Below are 25,621 nucleotides of genomic sequence, written 5' to 3'. Positions count from 1 at the left end.
ACATGGAAGAAGCCGTCACGGACGGACGTGTATTGAGGTTGTTGCCCAGTCAATAAAGGTGCTTGCAGAGGCTAAGTGTTCGTGTGCTATATTCCGCGGGATGGAAGCGGCGCCGGACAACTACAGATAAATGAAACCAGGAAAAAAAAAAAAAGGCAACATTTCCAAGGGAGGGAGGCAGACGTGCAGTTGAAGTCCTGCAAGGTGAGGTTGTCTAAATTGTCCTGCAGTCCGATGATCAGCCACTAGAGGGGAGAGAGAGGGAGAGTCAGGTCAGGCTGGCCAGTTTCTGCCTGTCCAGCTCTGTTCACCCATCCACCCAGAGCTCCACTCCTGCTCCTTTCAATGGTTGCTGCTGTGGAAACAGTTGTGGCCCTAGAGGTGGCAGGAGAGCAACAGGAAAGAAAATTCCTGGGAGACCGCCCTTCTTGGTGCCTTTCCCAAGGCACAGCAGCCCACTTCCTGCCAGAGAAGGCCCAGGCACTGACCCCACAGCAAGACCCCGTCCCAACCCTTGTCCAGCCCCATCGGTGGTCCCATCCTCTTCCTTTGCTCCTGGCCAGCAGCAGCCTCTGGAAATTCCTCCTGGTGGCACCACCATGACTTTTGCTGCACTCCCACCACCACCCACAGTCACTAACCCCAGCCTCCTACTCACCTCTGGAAAGGGATCCCTCTTAGTGGACTCTAAATTGGGTCTAAAGTCTGCACACTTGCAGGATGATGTCTGAGTCTGGAAGGTTCAGGAGTGCATAGTCCACGAGCTGCTTGAGGTTGTCCATGTCTGGGTGCTGGCAAAAGTCTTCTGGGTACTGGAGAAGCCAGGTCTCCAGGATGGACCTCAGAGCACTAGGAGTAGGAGGGCAGGAGAGTCAGGGGACTGGTCTCTCTCCTGCCCTAGGCCCCTGTCATGGAGCCTGATGGGAGCACTGCTCGCCAGAGCCCACCCTGCCAGCCAGAAGCTGGGCATAGAGGGCAGAGGTGTAGAGAACATGTGTGAGTCTTCTGTGCCCCACACCTCCTGGGCAGCCTCCATCCTGCATGCCGAGGGTTCTCTGGGTTGAGAATGGGCTGCATGAAGGTGTATCCTCACAGGGACCTGCTCTGCACACAGATGCATCCTCATGAAGACCTGCTCTGTGCCCAGACCAAACACGGGGGCCTCCTTCATGCACAAAACCCTAAGCATAACTGTCTGTTTTTCTCCACCTGGAGGCCCAGCCTCAGATCCAAGCCCTCTGATGGGAATCAGTGAACATTGAGGGACCCCGGTTTTTCTCAGCCCGCCCACACCCCAGTTCCTCTGCACCCCACTTTGGAGACAGGATTCTTCCATCCCTCTTAGGCCAATGGCCTCTCACCTCTTGTTCTGCTGGTCCTGCTCAGAGCCTGGGAGGAAGAAGTTGTACCTAGAAGAGCCAGGAGGGTGTGACCTTTGAGCACTCATTGTCCTGGCCTCCCAGGAGGTCTAGGGGAGCATAAGACTGTGTGATGGCAAAAGAGGCTGGGAAGCCAGAGAGGTCCCTCTGTGCTGCTCCCCGAACGACAGAGAAGCCTCAGGAAAGGTGCCCATACACAGTAGGTGCTGTGTAGACATCTGTGCTGTGGGTGAGCCTAGCCAGTTGTGCCCACATATCAAGAGGGCACCTGGGTCCTGGGACTCCCTTAAAGGTCCCCGCTCTGTGTTCCTCTAGGCAGGAACAAAGGAAAATGGAAGTTCCATCTAAACAGTTCCTTCAAGGGGTGGATTGGGGAAACCCTACAGCTCCAGGACCCCATCTCCTACCCAGAGCCCGACCTAGGTTTACTGTTCTGGGGTCCTGCCTATTTGGTCTTGGATGCGCCTTATGAACAGGAGTCCTCTGAGTAAAGCATTTTTCTCAGGAATATTAGGGTGCAAAACGTTTCAGGGGGTTCATCCCCAAGAGCTCCCAAGGTTCCCCGGGCCCCCTGACTTGGAGGTGGGGCACACCTGAGGAACAGCAGATCCAGCACCTGCCGCGTGGTGGCGAACCTCCTGTAGATGGCCAGGAAGGCAGGCACGAAGAAGGGGTCCCCGCGCTGATGGGCAAGCACCAGGTTGAACACCAGCTTCTTCAGCATGTCTGGCTCCATGCTCCCCACCTTGCCAGCATCCTCCAGCTTTGGGCTGGACTTCCTTGGGTCCTGAGGTGGCAGTGCGAAGGGAGAGTTCAAGCTTGGATACCCTAGCAGCTCTAAAGAGCTCAGCCCCCAGGCTATCAGCTGCCAAACGCGTCCCCTGGTTTCACACTCACTCTCGCATGCTGCCCCACACACCACAGGGGCAGGCAGGGTTCTGGGCTCTCCCGGCTGACTCTGACCTGTTGGGGGCTCACCTGTGTCATCTTGGGGGTTCTTGGGTCAGTGTGCTCCAGGCTCTGGGCCTGACGACTGCCTGAGCCTCTCAGCCTTTGAATAACACCCTCTCTCCACCAACTCTTGTGGCCTGAGCCTTCGCGTTTTGGGAAACAGCAAGAAAACATCCTCCTGGTTGTTGAGTCTCTCTACCAGTAAATGTAGCCAACCAGCCTTGAGAGTTCTAGGTTCTGTTAGGCAAGCGTTGTCAAGGAAGTGAGGTCACTTCCTCATGTTCCCCTCCCCTACCTGCCTCTCCCATGTCCCCTCAAATGCTGGATGACCCTTCCCAACCTGCTAGGGTTTGAGTCTATTTTAGATCCGGCTTCAGGTTAGGGCAAGATTTAGGGTTGAGGTTGTCCTTGGGATTTGTGTATAATTTCAATCAGTGTTGGTGTTGAGATTGGGGTTAGTGTTAAGTGTTGGGATTAGGAGTAAATTTTAGGGTAAGAGATTGCAAATGTGTTTGAGGTTTAGGTTTAGCATGAGTGTGAGTGGTAGGTCTAGGGATTAAAGGGAGCATAAGGGTTATGATGAGGACTAAGGTTAGGATGAGGTTTAGATTGTATTTCGGATTTAGGGTAAGGATTTAGAGTTAGATTCAGGGTTAATTGTAAGGTTAGTTTAATAATTAGTTTAGTGGTTTTCTTTCCCCATATGCTTAGAGTTAATATTACAGTTGGGTTTGTTAGAGTTAGTGTTAGTTTAGGTTTCAGGTTAAGTTAAGAATAATGATGAGGTTTAGCTTTATGCTTTAGGGACAAAGTCAAACTTTAGCTTTAGATTTAAGTTTAGGATTAGATTTATTGGTCAGTATAAGTGTCAAGATTAGCATATCAGGTAATTCTAGCTATCATAGTGAATTTGACAGTGTCCTGTCTTTCCAATTAAAAAATAACTTGGAAAAAGTTTGACATTGGATCTTGTAGAAGTCTACATGGATGCACCACCTTGAGCACCGAACAGTCACAACATTAGTTAAATCAAGTCTTATTTCCACATACAGCTATGTACAGAGCTGGCAATGGTATTGCCTTCGTTCTTCAATTGCCTTTCAGCAGTGCAAATAAGGACAGCTGAACTGATGTGTAATCTTTGAAGTCTGTCTCACAGTGTCCTGCTCTCTCACATAGTGCTCTCTATAAAAGATCTGAGCACTACAGGATGGCAGAGCCACTCAGTTCCAGGAATGTCAATTGGGTGCTAGCCTCAAAGTAAGAGACTATGGGTCCCGGGGGTATAAATGTTTATGTATCAGAAACTGAACCACCAGCCTCCTTAATTCATTCATATGCTATCCCCATTAAGTTATTCAGACTGATCTTTCTGCCTATCATCTTGCATATTGCAAAGGTGTTTTTTTAATCTACCATTCCTCATAAGATAATACATTCTGGGAGAGGCCTTGAATCAAGGCCTTTCCAAATCCTCACTTGAGTTGGATTTAGGACCCTTTGACTGCCCTTATCTTTGCATATGTGTTGGTGTCATCACTCTTGCTGTGGTTTGCATTGGAAGTGGTTGATTGAACTAACTTGCCAGGATGCCAGTGTCTGAATAGGATTACAAATATAACTTTTTAGATTGAGAGGAAGCCTGGGAAAAGGATTACAATACTTGGATTACAATATTTGATATTGGGATTACATTAGGTTCTTACATGATTTACTGGTAAAATCCTTATTTAATCTCATTTTTATTGATATTCATTTTAAGATTTCTAATTTCCTTCTTTTACTAGTGTTGAATTAGGAGGGTGCTTGTGTTCAGGGCCTTAAATTGTATGTTATCTATTTGGTTTATCTGTTTATTCAGTGTGAACCTTAACAGTTATGAAATTCTCTTTTTCAGTGGTATTCCTTGTGTCCCTTAAGCTTGGAATGTTGTGTTCCCATTGTCATTTGATTGTGGGAATTTTCAAGTTTTTTCCTTGACATTTTCTTGGACTACTTGATTATTCAAGAGTGCATCATTTAATCTTCATATATTGCTTCATATTTGTGGTTAACTGTGTTGTTAAATTCTGCTTTTATACAAGTGTGATCCATTAACATGCAGGGTGTTTTTTTCAGTTTATTTGTGTTGATTTCACTGTGTTTTATGGTCAAAGATGTTTATACCAGAAACTTTCATGCACTTCTGAGAAAAATGTGTATTATACCTTTTGGTAAAACACTGTAGATATGTGTTAAGTCCTTGTGTTTCACGGCACCAGGGTGAGTTGGCATTTTGTTGGGAGCTATTGAAACTGAAAACTGAACACACCTGCAGGGCTGCCACATGGCCTGCTCAATCTGAGATTTAGAAAGGATTTAGAAAAGATCATGAATGGAGAGACATTAATCTGTTCTTCAGCATAGAGATCGCATGGCAAATCATTTCTTTAAATTCCCACCACCTTTCCATATTGGTGTATAAGAATCAAATTTCAACATGAGTTTTGATGGCGACAAATCACATCCAAAAAACATTTGTGTTCATAAGAGATATTGATCCGTGTTTGTTTTCTTTGTCATGACACTCCTGTCCTAATAGCATAAGAGTACTACTGTTCTCATGGAATACACTAAGAAATGGTTCCTCTCTTTCCTATTCTGGGGAGATTGTGTAAAACACTGATTTTAATCCTTCTTTACATGTTTAATGAAAATTTCCAGTGCATTCTTCAGGACAAGTTTCTGACTATTAACGCAGTTTCTATTAATGTAGATCTACTCAGACTTTGTGGTTCTTCTTGAGTGAGTTTTGGTAGTTTGCATTTTTCCAAGAATCTGCCTACTTTGTTTAAATTCTCTAATCTGCTGACTTATGCCCCAGTTTTTTCATATGAACACAGGCCTTAATTTGCACAATGATTTTGGATATCTTTCACATGCTTATTTGGCACCCACATATCCTCTTTAATGAGGATTCTATTCAAGTATTTTTTGACTTTCTTTTTTCTTTCTATTTTTTTCTTGTATTTTTTTTTTATTCTTGAATTAAGGAGTTTTGAAAATCCTTTTTTGGAATTTTAATACATAAAGATTTTCTAGAAATTTGAGTTTTTTATTTCTTTTCATGGTCTCTTCAATATAACAGGTTTTTAATTTTATTAAAGTCCAACTTACTATTTTTTTAAAAAATTATGGATAGTTCTTTAAGTGTCATGTCTAAGACCTTTTTACCTAACCACTATTTGTGCATGTTTTCTTTTATACTTCTTTGTTAAATTTTTACAGATATACATTTACAGTTAATTATTCATTTTGATACTTTTTATATCACCAAGTTTGTATTCTTCTCCTTTTTGTATATGAATGTTAAATTTTTCCAGTATTACATTTTCAAAAGGCAATTCTTTTTACCTTGGATGTTTTTAATACACAAAGGTAAGCCATCGACTTACGGAGGTCAGTTTCTGTGTACTCATTCTGGTCCATTTACATATCTGTCTACCTTTTGCCAATTCCATATTATTTTGATTCTCATACCTTTACAATAAGTCTTGAAACTGAGTTGAGTTCTATGAATCCTCTGAATGTTTCTGATTTTCTAAATTTGTTCTTGTTAGTGTAGTCTTGCATTCACATATAAATTTTAGAATACTTTCTTGAGAGCTAAACTTTTCTTTGTCTTAGACTATTTTGTGCTACTATAACAAAATCCCACATTTCTGACTGTATCCCATTATTAAGCAACACACTATTTCATCATATTTGAGTCCTCACTAGTCTTTTTTTTAAATACTAGCTGTGCATAATTAATCAAATTTCTGCAGGTTCCTTGTTCACCAGTACAATTTCTATGACAGAGATCAGGTTTTAGTTACTCTCTGTGTGTGGTAGTGAATGCCAGTAATCCCAGCACTCTGGGAAGCTGAGGCAAGAGGATCTCAGTTCTGAACCCGTCCTGGGAAATCTAGCAACTTAGCAAGATCTTGCCTCAAAAATAGGTAGATAGATAGATAGATGAGTAAATGACTGAGTATATAGCTCAGAGTGAAGGCCCTCTGTTCAATCCCTTATACAAAAATAGATAAATAGATAGATGATAGATAGATAGACGTATAGATAGATGGATGCATGGATAGAGAGATAAATGTATCCTCAGCAGGTTTGTTATTTGCAAAAGGTTAAATGTCAGTCCAGTACTCCTCTTCAGGACCTTCAGCTCACTTGCGTTGTTCCAAAGTCTTTGTGATGAATGTTGGTCTTTTAAGTGCCATATGATTGTATGGCATGTTTTTAAATTTGTCTGTTAGCCCTAGACCTAGCCTCCCTTCAGGACTTGACAAATATTTTGACAAGATACTTGTATATATTTGAGGCTCTTACAGTCTTCATTTTTACCTCTCTAACCTTTTATAATTCAGAAGAAACCTTTCTCCATTTTAAGAAATCAGTTCTTGCCTCTGTGCACAGAAGTGGTTTTTTTAGCCAGGCTAATTCAAATTGTCAAGTGTCTCTACATTGAGTGTCATTATGTAGAGCTTTATTTCTTGTCTTTTCAAAGGCATTGTGCTCCAGTAGACACGTTAGATGTTAAGTACTATGAGGTAGGAAGATGTCCTCCACTTTTAATATGTTTGTGGGTTGGATTTATGTCATGCAGTCCCAAGCAGCTTCATAAGTGAAGAAATGTAATGATTCCAGAACTGGCTTTGTGTCTAAGGCCTCACAAAATTTAAGTTTTGTTATTCTACCCTTAGAACCATCAAAAGGCTGTACTGGTATCTCTGTGTCCCCAAAATAACACTTGTTCAGTAATGACCCTTGCTCAGAATTTTCACATGCTTTAAGGGAAAAGGGAAGGGGAGAGCCTGTGTTGAATTTAGACATTCTCTCCTCTGAAATTTTAGTATCTCTAACCTTCATTGTTTCTGTACCTTTATAATATACCTAAAAGTATAATTTATTTTTAAGAATTTTCTAAGTTTCAGCAGAAGCATTGGTCTGCCATGAATTATTCCATGTAGTCCCCAAATAATTTTTTATTTGAGCCTCTATATATTTGTTTTCCACTGCTGCTATATATATGATAATAAATTTATCAGCCCAGATTGGTAACCTTATGTTTCTGTAGATTTACAGTCTGGCACAGGCCTCACTGCGCCAAAATTAGCATTGTCAGTAGGGTTGTGATCTTCTTATCCCTTTTTCCATTTATGAAGGCAGTAGCTCTGCATCTCCCTTACTCATGGTCCAGTCATCCTTGGGCTGAAAATTTCTCTGCTTTTAAAGAGCCCATGTATTAGGGGCTGGGGATTTAGCTCAGCGGCATAAGCACCTGCTTGCCTTGCAAGTGTGTGGTCGTGAGTTCGATTCCCGGTACCGATTAAAAAAAAAAAAAGACGAAAAAAAAAAAAGAGAGAGAGAGAGAGAGCCCATATATTTATATTGGCCCACTCAGATAATGCAAGGTTATCTAGTCACTGCAAGATTTCATCCTTCGTTTTGAGCAGTTTAAATTAGCACACTTAATTATAACTTTTCTTTGTTTCTGTCTACCATTTTTGCTGTTTCTTAAATTTTTAGTTTTATCTTCAGTTTTAAAAAAGGTTTAATTATTACCTCTTACACTTATTTGTTTCTGTCTTTCCAGGGATTTCAGACTACTGATTCGACTTGTTCTCTGTATACCTTATGTCACTTGTTGGTTTTGCTTTCTATCACTGTGGTCCAATACCTGAAGTAATCACTTAAAAAGAGGAAGGCATATTTTTGTTCACAGGTTGTAGAACTTTCAACTCATGGTTTCTTGGCCCTTGATCTTGGGCCTGTGGTGAGCCAGCACTCAGTGAAAGGGAGCATGTGGTCAAATGAGCTGATCACCTAATACTGGTGGGAAACAAAGACAGAACAAAAGGATGATACCCTACTATCCCACGTGAGGGCTCACACCCAGAGACCTTAGTAATATGGTCATCTATCTTACGCACCTAAACACACTTGCAGTTGTGTCCTTTAAAGCACTTTCTTTTTCTCTCTTTTTTACAATAACATTTACACATTTTGGTTTTATTACTTCCAAAGTTCTTATTACTTTTTTTTGGAAGAGAATAAAACCAAATGTGACAAAACAAAGCAATCAGTCGAAACAAAGGATGGACATAGTACATGATGTAAAAACAGAATACAAGATAATCAACAATGGTTACCATAATGCCTCTTGCTACCTTAAAAAGAATTGCCTGTATCATTAGGTATAATAAAATTGAACAAAACAGTACAAAACAAAACCAATAAAACCTAAACATTAAAGATATTACTGCATTTCAAAAGAAGATAATAGTCAAACCAGAATGGGCATCATAGTGAATCTAATTGCGTTCAAAGTAGTTGCCTATACCCTCAAAATTGATAATATCAAACAGAACAGAATAGAGTAAAATTAGTCAAAACAAGATGGTGAGAGCAATAGTGGGCTTCAAATCGAGTTAATAGGAAATCAAAAAAGTACTATAATATATCCTGCTAATTTTTTAAAAATTTTTCCCTTAATTAAAAATAATAATAATAAAATAAATAAAGTTTTAAAAAAGGGAGAGATTGAGATAAAAGAAGACATAACAACATAACAATATAGGTCAGAACAGAACAATTTAGTGTTTTACAAGATAACCTGACTTAATAGAAGTTGCCATAGTGTCTCTTTCCTTGAAATATTTGAGTATAACTTCATGTCCTATCGCATCAAACATATCAAGACAGTGTGAAACCATTCAAGAGAATGAAAATATTACAAGGTATTTAGAGCCAGCTAACAGAAAATGAACAATGGTTTCTATATTCTCTCTTTGCCTATAAAAAAATTTTGTTTGTACTATCACATATAATAAAATCCAATAAGATACAACATGATAAAAGTAATGGAAACAGAAGAAGAATAGTTTGATGGGACTTCAAAACAAGATATTAAATCAGCACTATTTTGATGTCTTGTTTTCTTCAAAATAGCTGTTCATATCATCACAGACAATAATATCAAACAGCCCAGAATAAAACCATTCCAATTAATGAGAGAAAACTTTATAAGGCTTCAAAACCATAAAATGGGGAATCATGATTACCACATACTTTTATGTATTTGTATCATTTCTTGTACTAGGGAAACTATTTGGTATTTATTCAAGTGAGTTTGATTTATTTCACTTATGAGTATGGTCTCAACCTGCACCCATTTATTTATAAATATCTCAGTGTGAGCCTCCTTTATAGCTGAGAAGTGGAGCAAAGCTTTTTATAATTCATCACTAAGTATGGTGCTAGCTAGAGACATTTTTGGATTATCTTTGTCAAATTCTAGAAGATCTTTGTGTTTGTTACTAAGAGTTTTTTATTATTTTACTATACATGTAGAGTATTGCTGTATTACATATATTGAAATGATCATCTGTCTCTTTTCAAAAAGAAGTGAATTGCTTGATTTTTAAATGTTAGCCCATGCTTGCATCCTAGTAATAAAATCCCTTGAAATTAAATATGGTGTTGACTTAAATAGACTAACAGTTTGCCTCAGATTCTTTAAATGTATATTTATGATAATGATTTGTCTGCAGATTTCTTCTTGCAATATTCTGCTTGGGTTTGGTTGACCTCATAAAAATGAATTGAGCAATATTTCAGCTGTTTTGAAGGGGGTCTGTATGAGATTACTTATTCCTTAGATTTCGAACAAGTCCATCCTTATAGGTTAGTTTTTAGTAATGAATTTAATTTCTATAATATCTGCTATTTAGATTTTTAATCTTACATCATTTTGTTCAGTTGAATTTTACTGTTTTGTTAATATCAAACTGAATGACAGAGTTTTAAAAGATCTTTATATTCCTTTAAACAGCTATATAATATTAAATATGCACGTTTAAAATTCTGATCATGGTAACTTAAATTTTGCCTCCTTTATCCCATATTTTAGCTAAGAGTTTGTTAGTTTTATCTATCTTCTCTGAAAACTACCACATATTTTTATTTACTTAGGGTAAGTCTTTTTCTATTAAATTAACTTGCGCTGATAAATTTGCATTGTTTTTCTCTAGGCTTTTAAAATAGCCTTTTATTGTAATCCATACATTTTACAATATAATTTTCCCTATAAGTACTGTTAAACTTAGGTATATCTCGTAGTTCTATGTTATATATTTATTACAACTTACTTTTAAATATTTTCTGATTTCCATTGTGGTGTCTTCATGACCTTCTTGGTAACTTAGAAATATATTACTTAATTTCTATCTAATTGAGTATTCTCTTATCTTTTGTTTATTTACAGCTAGCTTTTTTCAGCTGGTTTTTTCAGCTAATTGAAAGGTCTTTGCAAATAGTTCAAATTATTTGAGATTTATTAACATGTTCTTAACACCCAGAAAATAATGTTGAATAATTCTGTTGTACATATTTATAATTAATAGATTTTCTGTCATTATATGGTACAGCATTTGTATAAATCCTAGTATATAACATTTATTAATTATATTATTTAGATCTTATCTCTACTTATAGAAAACACTGTTCAAATTTTAGTGTATTATTTAAACCTTTCCCTTCATCTGTGAAATATTCTAGATTGCCATAGCCAAGCACAATGTGTATCCACTTGAGATAATAAAAACTAGTAAAGCCATTCCATTCAAAAGCCTTAGAAATTCATATTGAGATATTTATTCATTTAATGCATTTCAGTGATTAATATACTTAAATTAATCAGCAGCACATCTAACTTCAAATCATTTTTATAACTGTAGAAGACATCTGAAATATCAAGTGTCATTCTACTCCCAACCCCATTTATCTTCCTAGGCAACCACGAATGTAATTTCTATAGATGTTTGTTCAAACATGGCATAAAAATGTAACATATCCGTGGTCTTTGTGAGTAGATTTTTATATATATAGCATGGTGTTTTAAAGGCTTGTCCATGTTGTGTCACTTCATCCTATTATAGAAGGCAGAGTGAAGTTGAAGTTTCTTCAAAGATCATTGTCAGAGAATTGCCATTATTTGACCTGTCTGGAGGTTACCTAGAAGAACCCACATACTGTTATCTTTTTTTGATGAGTCAGAACTTCCCCAGTACAAAATGTTTGTTGTCTCCAACAAATGGAGACATTTGTTGAAAATAATTATAGACAGTGGTTTGTATAGGTGCTTTGAAAAGCTCCTTCATTTATTCCTGGGATTTTAGAAGACCATACATAGATACAGAACTGTGCATATATCCCAGGGTTTTGTGCATGAAGATCCTGCACTTTCCTTTCTGGCCAACGTAAGGCCCTGCACAATGCAGTAACAGGAAGCTGAGAAGCAGGAGGGTGGTCAGCACGAGGAGGGGGAACAGAATGGGGGGGGTCAGCACCATGGGGGGACTGCATCAGGGGGCGGGTTAGCACTGGGGGGGGGTCAGCTCAGGATTGGGAACAGTAACAGGAGGGGGTCAGATTGAGTATTGGAAGTGTATTCTACCATATACACAGACTATTTAGGAAGCACTGGGGGGCTCAACAATTCTAAGGGTTTATGGGAATATGTGTCCAGTTATTACCTGACCACTTGGAAAACAGAAAAGAATACAGACTTTGCAGAATTAACCCTAAAATCACTATACAGAGAACTATAAACAACAACAATAGAGATTTTAAAAAGTTATTGATAGAAACTGTCTCTTTGGCTCCATAGAAGCTAGATATTGGACTCACTACAGACTGTAAGTCGTATATCAAATATATTTCAAGGGCTAACGGAAACCATGGCCAAAGAAGTAAAGTATGAGTCATGTCTCAGGTGTGTTAGTACATGTACCAACTACCCACAAAGAATGTAATCATTATGTACTGCAAACGTACTAATAAAAATAAAAATTCAAAAAACTGTCTTCAGCAATTACAAATGTGAATTAAAAATAGAAATTATAAACGAGAAGAAAATAGAAATTCTAGAATTGAAAATTGTAAATCCAGAAGTTAAAGTTTTCTGAAATGAAAAGCACCAGAAGTAGAAAATTAGAAGATCCATTAGCACATTTGAACAGTCAGAAAATAAAATCAGTGAACCAGAGACAAATAATTGAGATAAGCCAGTATGAGGAATAGAAAGAAAAAATAATAATACACATAAAGAACAGATACTTAGGAATTTGTGGACTGCCACTAAGATGCCAACATACCTATAGTAACAGTTCAAGAAAGAGAGAAGCAAAATAAAGACAGAATGTTCAGAGCAATACCAGTCACAAACTTCCCAAATTTGAAAAACTCAGTTGATCATGCAACTCCACAAACTTTAAGTAGGAAAAACCCAAAACCCATACCCAGGAAAATACTGGAAATCATAAGTCAAAAGCCAGTGATAAAAAGAAATCTTTAAAACAAGGGACTTATCATTTATTCTGGTTCTTATGTCCTCATTAAGATTTAAGACTAAGGGCCAGGAGTTTAGCTCAGTGGCATAAGCGCCTGCCTGACAAGCATGAGGTCATGAGTTCCAACCCCAGTTCCAAAAAAAAAAAAAGAGAGATTTAAGACTGATTTCTCTCTAGAAGCTATGAAATCCAGAAGACACTGGGATAACACATTCAAAGTATCAAAAAAAAAAACCCATCATTAACCACAAATAACCAGTAAAACTGTCTTTCAAAAATGGAAGAGAAGTTAACATTCTCAGATAGACAAAATCAGAAAATCCACCAGTTGGATATCTACACTGTAAGAAAGTGAAGGGACTCCAAAGAGTAATTCATTTATGAGATATGATCCAAATATTTAATTTTTTTAAAAACATGATTACAGTAAAAGACACATTGCCATTAATCTCCCTCAAAATACACCCCTTTCTTTGAACTCACATACCCATTGTTTTTGCCATTTTCTGTAGCGTTCCTAGAAATCCTTTTACATCTTTAGTTTTGCTGTTGTGCTTGCCTCAGAGTTTGGGAGAATAAATTTTAAAATGATTAAACTGTAGATTGTCTACAAGAAATAAACTTTAGAGTCACAAGCACAGATAAATTGAAAGTAAAATGAAACAAAAAGACACACTAGTAAAACAACATAAGAAATCTAGAGTGGATAAACAACTATCAACAAAAGATACTTCAAGACACACTTTCATTACTATAGACAAGGACATGATGACAGAAGGGTCATACTAAGAGCAATATATAACTATTATGTATATTTATGTACTTAGAGTTTGCCCCCAAATAAGGAGCAAAAGAGAGGTAAAAGTAGACAATTAAACATAATTGGAGACTTTAATACACTATGTTCAACAATGGATAAAACAAGATTAACAACAACAAAAATACCTGAAATAGCAGGTTGCCCCCCCCCAATCTAAAAACCAAGGGAGGTAGTGAGACCCAAAAATGCACAGTATTCCCTGGGGGAGCTATCGTCTTTAAAAAAGAAGGCAGAGGATATTGTTAATAGTATACCAGGATTTAAAACTCACATTACTTACACTTCTCTGCTTAGATAGATTTATTCTGTCCCAGTTTGTCTACTTGCACTAGATCTGACGGCACAGCTTTCCCAAAAATAACAGGGTATAGTGCAGTAATCATCCTTAATTTCCTTTTAACTTAATCTGAGGCCCTGTATAACTTATTCTGTTTTACCATGACTGATCTTAGTTAAATCTGGTTTGTTTGATTGCCGTTTGGTATCGACATATTTTATTCAAAACTATTATGATTGATAGTATCAAGTCTGAGAGTATAGGCAACTACACTGAAGAAGACAAGATTCACTACAATATGCATTCTGGTTTGATTATTACCTGTTTTTGAAGCTTTACGCTACCTCCAAAATTTTTTTATTAATATTGTTATGTACTGCTATATTCAATTATACTATATGTCTGATGATATAGGCAATTCCATTGAAGATAACAAGAGACAGCACAGTAACCATTGTAGAACTCCTTGAACAGTGGTTTTATATGACTTTCATTTCATGTGTTTATAGGAATATGTTTTGTTTTGTCTTGCTTTGTTTTGTTTCTCCCTCTAATGTAGAAAAGATAGAAATATATGTTGAGACTCATGCATAAGTAGAACCTATAAACAGTTTACGAGAACTGATCTTACAACTCTTGCTGCAATGAAAAACTACTTTGAAGAAAAAGAGACATTACAGTACCTAGTGCTGATTCTGCAGTGTCATGATGTGAAATCCAGCGACACTGTTATTCTTTGTTCAGAGTAATTTTAGTCTGCTTTAGTTTATTTAATCTTACCATAAATGAAGGTTTGGATAACTGCATGTATGTTTAAGTGTATAGGATTGATAACTATATTACTAAGTTTTTGTTGGATAGTTGAACAACATTGTTTGCAGTCTCGCAGTTTGAATCCCCACTTTGTATGCTTGACTTTTGTGACTTGTACAACTATTTGTAAGAGGACAAAATGTAATCATCACCTAGTGATTTCTTACTGTTTATTTTTTCTTTGAAAGTATGTATTATTTCTACTCTTTTTCTGTTTTGTTTAGTCTTTCTTTAAATAAAATTTAAAAAAATAAAAGAAGTATAGGCACCATGAAAATAATTGATAAATAAAATTTTAAAGAATCAAAAAACATTTTTAAAAAATACCTGATTTCAAGATATACCATGTCATACTATAAAATCTCCAGATTTCAACAGAAAATTGTGAGACATGCAATGAAACAAGAAAGTGATACCAGCATACAGTTAATAGCTTATAAAAAAGTGTATTTGTTGCGTGTTTGCCATTATTCAACTTGATCTTTTTAAAAAATTATGACAAGGACTCACAAGCAACTTTTTTCTTTTAAGAGAATAAATTCAAACAAAATAAAAAAGAATAAAATCTATCAAAACAAATAATAAAAGTGATACAGGCCTTTAAGATACTAGGAAATCATCAATGGCTACCATAATATATCTTGTTATCTTTAAAATAGCTGCGCATACCATCATACATAATATAATCAAACAAAATAAAACAGTAAAACCAAACAATGAAAACAATATAGGACTTCAAAACAAGATAATAGGAAATCAACAACGAGTACCATAATATATCTTGTTTATCTTCAAAATAGTAGTCCATACCATCAGATGTAACAGAATCAAACAAAACAAAGCAGAATAAAACAACAAAACAAAACACTGAAAACAATACAGGACTCCAAAACAAGATAATAGGAAATTAGCAATGGCTACTCCCTGCCCTTTTTAGCTGTTTTCTCTCCTTTCACTTTCATAATATCTAGTGTACATTTTGGATCCCTCTAGGTCAATTTTTTATATCAGGGAGATAATATGATGTTTACCCCGGTAAGTCAAACCATTTCATTCATGTACATGATCTCAAGTTGCATCCGTTTACCTACAGGAGCCCCGAGGTTATTATTCTTTATAACTCAGTAGCTCTCTATTGTACCATATCTTTTTTATCCATTCTGCAGTTGATGGGCAAGCTACCCCAGCTTTTTTCTGGTTCCTGGTCACATAGAGCATTGTTTTCTCTCTTATTTTCAGTCTATGAATTTCCTTTCAAGTTAAATGTGTTTCTTGTATGCAAGCACATTGATGTATCTTTTTTGTTTATCCACTCTGCCTGTATTTCTTTTTTTGGTGAATTGAGTCCATCTATATTCAAGTTAAATGTGTTTCTTGTATGCAAGCACATTGATGTATCTTTTTTGTTTATCCACTCTGCCTGTTATTTCTTTTTTTGGTGAATTGAGTCCATCTATATTACTATGACTTAATGGTTTTTGTTGAGAAGTCTGCCATGATTCTCCTGGGTTTTTCTTTCTAGGTGATCTGTTTCTTTTCTCTAGCTGTGCATGCATCGGCTCATCTCTGCCATGCTCTTCTCCTGTCATTGGCCCCCCTACTTTTCCCCTGCATTCAATTGCCTGGCCTGCTCAGCGATTCCCCTCTGCTGCTGTTCATGGAACTGTGATCATCTTTATCTCTCTCTAAAATATCCTTAAGTATTCTTTGCAGAGTTAGTTTATGGTTATTAATTCCTTCAGTTCATTGTCATGGAAGTGTCTTCTCCATTAATTTTGAAAGATAGTTATTCAGGGTATATCAATCTTCAAGTTGTTTTCTTTCACGACTTGAAATATTTTACTCCAGCTAGGGATTTAGTTCAGTGGTGTAAGTGCCTGCCTGGCAAGCACAAGGTCCTGAGTTCAATCCCTGGTACCAAAAAAAAAAAAAAAAAAAAAAAAAAAAAGAAAGAAAGAAAGAAAGAAATATTTCACTCCAGCCTCTTCTTGACTTAATGGTTTTTGTTGAGAAGTCTGCCATGATTCTGTTGGGTTTTTCTTTCTAGGTGATCTGTTTCTTTTCTCTAACAACTTCTGATGTTCTGTTCTTGAGCTGAATTTTTGGGATCTTGATTATTATATGTGTGGGTGTAGATTTATTTTGCTTATGGCTAGCTGGAGTTCTCTATGCCTCACTTTTCCCATACCTGGAAAGTTTTCTGCTATTATTTCTGTAAATATTCTCATGTCATTTCTCTTGACTGCTTCTTTGCTGATAGCTATCAATGTTAAATTATTTTTCTTTGCATCATTCTCCAACTATTGAATTACTATTTCCTGGTTCCTTGTTATTTTTAAGAAGTCTTTCCTTTCATGATTGCTAGCTGCAATTCTGTCTACATGGTCTGAAAGTCTATCTTCAGTTTTGTTCAAGCAGTTTGCCAGTTTTCAATGGAGTTTTTAGTTTCCTGGATATCTCTTTGAATCTGTTTCATGCATTCTGATTCTTTTCTATATTGTTCATTCAAGGTTTCTGTCATTGTTCTATGCCCTTTTTAAATCTGTATCCTTTTTACATATGCTCAACAATATTTTATTATGATTGTTGTTTTTTCTTTTACCTGAGATAGTATTTCTGATCTAGTTTCTTTTATAGCCTCATGAAGTCATTTCTTGAGTTCAGTATCATTTCAGAAATCTCAGGTATGCAACTTCCAATTTCTTCTGTGCCTCCTGGACATGGTCTGTACGTTGGAGATCTGAGACTGCATTTTGCTCCTTTGCCTTGACATTTTCCTGGGTTCCTCTGGATGACCCAGTTGTAGGTTCCCAGGTGCTTCCAGCATTGGCTGCCCCTCATGGTACAGGGCAATGGGCCAGGCACCTGGGTTTCCCTGAACCCAGGTTCCCGGGGAGGCAGTAGTGTGAGGCAGGCTTCTCCAGACCTGCATGGTTATGCTGCGACTTCCCCATACTCGTGGGTATGCAGAGGCATGTCTTGCTGCTTCTCCCAGCCCATGCTGGCTGCCTGCCAAAAGTAAGTGTCCCCAGTGGCAGCTGGTGAACAGGGAGAGCATGACAAGAAGCTTTTTATTAGGGGAGAGGGGAAGAATTTCCCTCCCTAAGATCCCTAATTTTGAATGGGTATCAGGCTCTCTGTGAGTAGTTTTAGTGGCTGTGTTCTAGTTCCCTCTTAAGTAAACTATTCCATTTAGTTCTTTCCTTTACCACACTTTCATTGTAGCCCTCTACATTTTCTGTGCTATCAGTAGAGAAAATACTCCACTTTTTTTTTACTTCTTAGGATAAAAATATGCAGCTCCAAATTTATGCGAGGCAATATAAAATTCTAAAGGAAAGTTTCAAAAATAAAAAAGACAAATAAATACCATTCAAGTACTAAATAAGAGAAAGTTGCTTTACTTATGTTAATCATAGATCAAAAACTGGAGAGAGAAAAAAGCAATAATAGAAATAAAGGGAAGTACTTTATAATAAACTTAGAGCTGTCAAAATTCTAAATTTGTACGGACATTTTCTGTGATTTTTAAACTTGTCCTTTTTATTGCTCATAGTTTTGCAGTGTAAATTCCCTTTTCATAGTAGTAAGTCATCAGCACATTTTAAAAATCATTTTTCTTTATTATCTATTTTCAGCTGTTTTTATATAAGTGAGCTCCTTATTAGTACTAATCTTTACTTGGTTTTACTAGTTCCTTTTGTTATTAGTTCCCTTCATTTCTGTTCTTGTGTGACTAAGGAACTAAAAGTATTGATTGACTAGTTGGGAAAGATATTTTTTGTTGTATCATATAAAATTACCATGCATATGAACTTACTGTAAATGATACAGCTTACAAATGTGTGTCTCAGAATCCTGTTTCTTATGTCCTGTTTAAGCTGGCTGAGTGCATACCTGTAGCCCCAGCACTCAGGAGGCTGAGGCAGGAGGATCACTTAACTCAAGTTCATCCTGGGCTAAATAAAGAGACCCTATCTCAGAAAATTAAAAAAATGTTACGACTTTTATGTGTCTGTTAGAAATTAAGAACAGGTTGTCCCTTAAAGGGAATAGCTATTAATTTGCATGCAGTTAACTTTTATTTTTGCCTTTTCTGGCTTGTTGTTGCATTTTGGCTTTATAAGTCATAGATCTATATTTGGATCTATATAGTTTTCTATGTAGATGCAAGTATACTTATGCCCACAAATAAGTACAGTCTTTTAGGAGTTCATGTAACAACTTGTAAGATGTTGTTAATTTACATATCTTGACACATCCATTTCCATTCATTTGTTATTTCAAAAAATATAGGCTGTATGCCTAGTCTTTGGTAAAGCTATATCATTCTAGACAAAAAGATAAGAAATTCTCTTGTTTCTTTTCTTTAAAGATATATAAGCATTTGATTAATATTGTAAAATGCAGAAGAAGAGTATTTCCCAAAGAAACATAAGCATTATATTGTTGAAAACTGTGAACAAATGAGCTAATGAAAATCTTTTAAATTTCTCAGGATGAGAGAGACACAGAGAAAGACGAAGAACTAGAGCTGAAAAGAAGTCTTTTGTACAGAGACTGTGCCTATGACAGTGACCCTGAGTACAGGTATGAGCTTAGCTGATGCAGGACATTGAGCTTTTTCTTAGAACTGCTGTATACAAATAACCTGTCTATTAATCTGCTGATTTTGTGGGAAATCTTGAACCAAAAAAGATATTTAATAATTTTTAATGGTTGCATTATGAAGCAGTGCTTTTCATCTGGTTTAAGATTTCATTTGGTAACCCTGCAAATCCATGTTTCACTTTGCATTTATTCTAATTTAAAATTGGTTTTCATAATTTTACACAGTGAGTAAACCTTTCTATAAATGACATAAAAGCAAATTCTGTTCTTCCAGCCTAAAATTTCAGAAATGTTGGTAGTGATGTTTTTGCAAGTTTACACTAGCAAATTCCATGAAGACTTGCATGCTCTGTGTCACTAGATTGTAGAGTTAAAAAATGTAAGTTGTGAGCATATGGAGTCAAAACTTCTCCGAATCTTTGAACGTTATACTACTGATTACTGTGTGGCCTTTATCTTCCTGAGATTCCAGAACAAATATAAGAACTCCAAGTAATGTAATATATTTTACTTCTAACTTGGGTTTTATATACAAATCTCTGCCTTTACCATGGTAAGCTATGTTGGATTAGCTGGGAATGTATGAGGATATCTTCTTTTTCCCCATATTCAGAATATAAGTATGAATGTCACTGCCTTTCCCAAAATTACTGCCTCCCAAGGAAGAGACAAACTAGGTCTTTGATTAAGGTAAATTGTGAATTACAGAGTAATTTGAAGGAGAAAGAATCCACAGAGGAAATACAAGTTCAAAGAAGTTACCTTCAATGAAGCTTTTTTAATTCTTTGTTATTCTTAAAATGCTGTTCCTTAATTTGTCATATGAATCACTGTCCCAATTTCAGGTGCTCAGTCCATATAACTACTTTTGATTTGTAGAGAAGTAAGGGTAGGGTTGATACAGGAATGAGTCCAATTTTCAAATTTTTAAATACAAATTCTTTGAGCTGCTTCTTAAAAATTTATATTTTGACCTCTTGTGCCTATATGTTCTGATTTCTATATATGGATGAAATTGGAAAAAATGCATTTTAGCAAATGTTATGGATAATTTCAGTACAGGTAATATAAGGACCACATTTTTACAGACACTAATCTTGACTTAAAAGTCTGCCAAAACCTCAATATTAATTCTTATTATAGATCACCAAGTGATGTCAGTAACTATCAGTCCCTCAGAACTTTCAGTTGAAGGAGTTAAGGAAATAGAAAAGTTCTGCTTGTATGTTTTTGAGATGACTTTATAATTCTTGCCACTCTTATATCAACACTTGGATGGAGTGTTCAGTCCTTTCAAATGTTTCCTAAGAATGTTTTTCATACTAGTTCCAGAGCTAGTACAGCAATTGTGATTGCAGTGTTAGTTTAGTTTTATTCCTAAGTCATGTTATAAGTAATAAAGATCCAGGGACAAAATAACCAAAGTTGGCCTTGATAAACTTCCACTTATCCCTGGCTTTCCAGAAGATTATGTGTTTGTGTAAGGCTCTGTGTATGTTTCTAGAGAGATTCCTGTCAAGCACTAATTTATGTCTCAACGTGAAGCTCTATGAAGGCAGTCAATGAAATATAGGAAGACTTATAAACTGGATAAACTTTGATTCCTTAAGCCATGCATAGACCCATTGACAGAAGATAGAAACCTTCCTGGCTAACTCTGACTAGTCATTTTCTGGCCACTAAGCCATGCTAAACCAGGCCTAAAACTAGAAAGTTTTTTTTTTTTTTAAAGAGCAAGGGAAGCTTAGCGTGGTGGTGCTTGCCTGTAATCCCAGCACTCAGGAGGCTGAGGCAGGCAGTTCCTTGCAAATTCGAGACAAAGTAAGCCTGGGCTACAAAGTAAGCTCTAGCCTGAAGTGCAAAAAGAGACCCTGCCTCAAAGTAAATAAATAAATAAATATAGATGGATAGATAGATAGATAGATAGATAGATAGATAGATAAAAAAAGAAACAAGGGATGCCAGCAATAGCACAATGTAAGGGAACCATAGTCCACAGCATCAGGCCAGGCAAGACTTAAACTAAGAGTAATAATAATGATACACCTGATAGGCAGATCAGAATAGAGATGCTTTGTTTTACCCAAAATATCTAATTTTCAAAAAAAATTGAGGTATTTAAAAAATACAACAGAATGATTCATATACATGAAAACTAAATCTTTGGAAACTATCTCAGGGAAGGCCAGGTGTTGGGTTCAGCAGACTTTCAACGGGCTATGTTTAGAGAATTAAAGGGAACCATTTTCAAAGTAATAAAGGAAAGTATAATAGCAAAAACTCATCAAATAGATAATATAAATTATTTCTCTTATATTTTTCTCAGTAAAAAATTATGCTTAGGGCGGGGCTGGGGATTTAGCTCAGTGGCATAAGTGCCTGCCTTGCAAGCAGGCAGTTGTGAGTTCAATCGCTGGTACCGCTAAAAAAGAAAAAGACAAAAAAAAAATTATGCTTAGGGCTAAATGTGATCTCACAGGCTGCTATACCCCATATTGATTTGCCACTGATTATAGCAGATTTTAAATGTCTTTCTGCAGAAAATGCAGAATAAGAAAATACAGCATTTGTTATTTCATCTTCTAAATATCATCCTATTCATGTTAACTTCCCTCGTGTCCTATATCACCCTTGTGTATGAAACTCATGGAAGGAAGTATTTTATCAACAAGTTACATGACTTTTCAGCTTTAGTACTTTGGATGTTAGGAGATGGCATGTGGAAAAAATATACTATTCCTATAGATTTCTTTGTCACTTTCAATTGGTTGTTTTCTAAAATATTTTAGACTTTTTATGACAACTCTACCAATTTCTGTGACCCTGGGAATTTTTTAGTATTTTCTATATATAGTTCAAATTTCTTTTGTTTTGAGAATGTTTAAAATCCCTACATTGTTACACATTTCTGTCATCAGTATCCTATTTGAGCATTAATCCTGATTTTAAAGACAAGGGGAATTTCATACAATTGAGAGCTGGCTACAAAAAGAGACAAAGAAGAATGAAAATAATTTAAAATTTGTGTTTAGACTACAGTCTGATCTTTCACAACTATTAAGCTAAAATTTTAGTAACTTTATTTTGTATAACTAATTACTGACAAAAACTGTTTTCCATTTGCTTTGCGTATTTTTCAGGATATGAGTAATAGGAATATACCAATAGAGTGTTCAGATTTTGAAATCACAAAAATCTCCATCTGAAAAATACAACTTTTGGCTTCACATTTTAAGTAATACAGAATTGACTGTAGTTTCCATCTCCTCACCATTAGTCACTAAATGATCAATTTGATGAATCTGTCAAGATGTAATAAATAGACAAAAAGATGCCCTTACTATTAACCAATAGAATGAAAAAAGCTAATATGTAAACTTTAAATCTCTTTAGTAAATTTTTAAGTGAAAAAATATTGCTTAATTCTAACTTGAATTCATTCAACTCTGGTAATTCACATATCATAGAAACACTTTTATTAATATTTAATATTAATATTTAGTATTTCTTTTTAAAACTTTTTTCTAGAAACTTTTTTGATATAAATCTTTGAGTTGCTATATACTTAAGTAGCTTTTCATGGTATTATAACATTCTAGTTTAGGAGTCTAGGAAAGTTTCTGATTACTAGAAAAGGGTAGTATTCATCTTTTAAAATAAAAACGCAATCTTAGTGATTAGAACAATCTTAATATGAATGCATGTTACCCGAAGAGTACCAGGACATGTCTATACCAACTTGAACCCCCTTCAAAGAATACTAGTTAACAACCAGAGTTCTTCCATGACTAGCAATTCTTTTTAAACTAATTTAACTTTTTAAATAGGGCATGAAAAACAGTAAATATAAATTTTAGCTTTCCTGCCACCATTTTAAATCGAGCTCCATACAACACTGCTGCTGCCAGCATCTCCACAACCTGGACCGTGTGTCCACCTGCCCCTGCCGACGACTCTGCCACCATGGAGAACATGAATGATGTAGCAATACAGAGGAGTTTGCTGAGGGGTCCAGTATCAATGTGAGCACGAACCAGCATAATGACAGGAAAATGTTTATTGGAGGCTTGTGCAGAGATACAAGCAAGAAAGATCTGACTGAATATTTGTCTCTATTTGGGGAAGTTATAGGCTGCACAATTAAAACAGATCCAGTCAGTGGAAGATCAAGAGGATTTAATAGTTTTCAAAGATGCTGCTACCACTGACAAGGTTTTGGAACTAAACACAAACTGGATGGCAAATTGATAGACCTCAAAAGGGTCAAAGATTGGGAAAGAACCCTCTAAAAAGGTATTGGGGAGCCAGATATTTCTGAAGAACAAATTAAAGCATATTTTGGGGGCTTTGGAGAGATTGAAACTACTGAACTTCCCAGGGATACAAAAACAAATGAAAGGAGATTTCGTTTTATCACATACACAGATGAAGAGCTAGTTAAGAAATTGTTAGAATGCAGACACCATCACACTGGTTCTGGGAGGTGTGAAATCAGAGTTGCACAAGCCAAAGAGGTAAATTGGCAGCAACAGAGCAACAAAAAAGGAGGAAAAGGCACCGGAACTGGGGGCCAAGGTGGTACTAGAGGTCATGGCATGGAGGTGGCAGACAATAAGTGCTGTTATCATCACCTGTGCTCTCCTGACTTGCCAGCACCTTCAGACTGCTGCAGGGCAGACTGGACCCTGATTCCTGAGCCTTGGGCAGGTCAGGAACCCTCTCTGAGCCTCCACCCCATCCTCCCTCCCTAAGAGGAAGTCATAGTGCTTGAACTTTCCTGGCTTACCTCTGATGCCCTTGGAGGCCAGGGGAAACTCATTTCATAGAGGAGAAATTCCCTGGGGCAGGGAGTAACTGGTCCAATTCACAGCACAGTTGGTCTTTTTTGAACCAGGCTACCTCTGGGGAGCTACTGAGCACCTGTCTGCCCAATTCTGCCTTCAGGAATGTGTGTGCACGTGTGTGTGTGTGAGCAGCACAAGGGACTCAGCAAGGTAGGGTCCCTCGCTTCCACACCTTTGCATGCTCTGCCACTTCTGGTCTGAATGCCTCAGCCTTCAGACTTCTTACAGCCAGCCCCTCCCTACACCCTGGAAGAATGCACACTGGGAAAGAATGCACCCAGGTTCTTAGATGCTGAAGGTGAGGCTGTGTGAGAGGAAATGATTCTACCGAGGAGACACACGGTACAAAGCTGAGCACCCAGGCCTGCCCCAAAGCCTCCCCAGCCTCAGAGCCCCACCTCTGCCCCCTCCTCCCTCTCAGTGCTGGATTCCATCTAATAATAAGCACCAACATGGAGTAACTTCTTAGCAGGGGCTTTGCACAGTGGTTATGGGAGCCAGACAGCCAAGACTTTAATCTTCACTTGGTCACGTGGAAAAGTTTCTTATCAAGGCCTCGGTTTGCTCAGAAGTAATATGTGGAAAACTGTGATAGTTTTCTGCTACGGCTACAAATACCTAAGATGATTAACTTGTGAAAAAAGGAATATTTCTTTCCACCTTCCCCCTCATCCCATGGCTAGGGAGTAAGAAGAAAAGAGGATTCTCTCCAAGGGTCACCTCCAATGACCTGTGGCTTCTCACAACCTAACACAGCAATGACAGTACCTGCCTTTATCGGGTTGTTATGAGGATTAACTGAGCTTGTATGTCCAGTGCTTGGCAATGCTGTGTAAGTGCTGTCTGCTGTGATCCTTGTCACCATAATTACCATTATCTTCCCTTCTTTAACCTTACATGACTTGGCCTCCCCTCTGAAGAAGAATAGGCAACTCAGAGGCCGGCCTGACATGTGCTCAGCCTCTGGGTCCCTCCTCTGCCCAGTCTTGCCATGGAATCTGCCCTATGAAAGCTGCCTGCCCACCTCCTTCTTCTTCTTCTGCCTGGAGGGTCTTCTGCCTGGAGGGTCTGAGGTTGATTCCCCCTGCTGGCCCTGTGCTCACTTTGCCACTTCTTCACTCGGTGGACTGGAGTCTGTGGCTTCATTTGTCCTAACATCAGTTCTTTCCTGTATAAATTTGGAAGGCTCCTCCTTCTGGCCATTTGTGGAGGTTAAATGCATTAGGGCATATAAAGTGCTCGGTGCAGTGTCAAATAAATGTCAACTCCATGCCGTCTCCCATGCTAGTGGTCCTGACCCCAGATCAATTGAGATTAACCTTGACCTCTGACCTTTGATCCTACTTGTGCCTTGCAGATTGGAGCATCTCTGATGTCCAGCAATGTGGGCAGTGGCTTGTTCATCGGCCTGGCTGGCACAGGGGCTGCTGGGGGCCTCGCTGTGGGTGGCTTTGAGTGGAATGTAAGGAAACTCTCATGGCTGCTCCCTCCCCAACCTTAGTGTTGGGATAATCCTTAGAGGAATTTGGGAGGCTGCCTGG

The 25,621-nt window shown here is 37.4% G+C and overlaps 2 protein-coding genes across 5 annotated transcripts in view; one reads left to right on the top strand and one right to left on the bottom strand.

The window, feature by feature from the left end:
• Positions 1-1,820: 1,820 nt before the first annotated feature.
• Positions 1,821-2,627, bottom strand: LOC134472843 (ral guanine nucleotide dissociation stimulator-like). The gene is made up of 2 exons (XM_063235219.1): positions 2,358-2,627; positions 1,821-2,166 (listed from the first exon to the last, which is right to left on the bottom strand). Exons 1-2 carry the CDS (start codon positions 2,502-2,504, stop codon positions 1,846-1,848), a joined length of 468 nt encoding a protein of 155 aa, XP_063091289.1. The 5' UTR covers positions 2,505-2,627; the 3' UTR covers positions 1,821-1,845.
• Positions 2,628-24,267: 21,640 nt separating this feature from the next.
• The window catches only part of LOC100722476 (sodium/glucose cotransporter 4), a 35,448-nt gene continuing 34,094 nt past the window's right edge, over positions 24,268-25,621 (top strand). For 3 of the 4 annotated variants that reach the window (XR_010043173.1, XM_013144298.3, XM_063236442.1), the window contains exon 1: positions 24,268-25,542. Coding sequence is in view for 3 of the 4 variants with exons in the window: in XM_013144298.3 (XP_012999752.2) it covers positions 25,453-25,542 (90 nt within the window). In the remaining variant the exon portion in view is untranslated. The remainder of the gene's footprint in view (positions 25,543-25,621) is intronic. The other variant, XM_004999167.3, reaches the window with a different exon arrangement.

This window comes from Cavia porcellus, unplaced genomic scaffold, assembly GCF_034190915.1.
Source record: "Cavia porcellus strain 051 isolate PalLab524CR breed Dunkin Hartley unplaced genomic scaffold, mCavPor4.1 scaffold_25, whole genome shotgun sequence".
NCBI lineage: Eukaryota > Metazoa > Chordata > Mammalia > Rodentia > Caviidae > Cavia > Cavia porcellus.
Note: the sequence above shows the minus strand (reverse complement) of the source record. Positions and strands in the feature narration are given on the sequence as shown.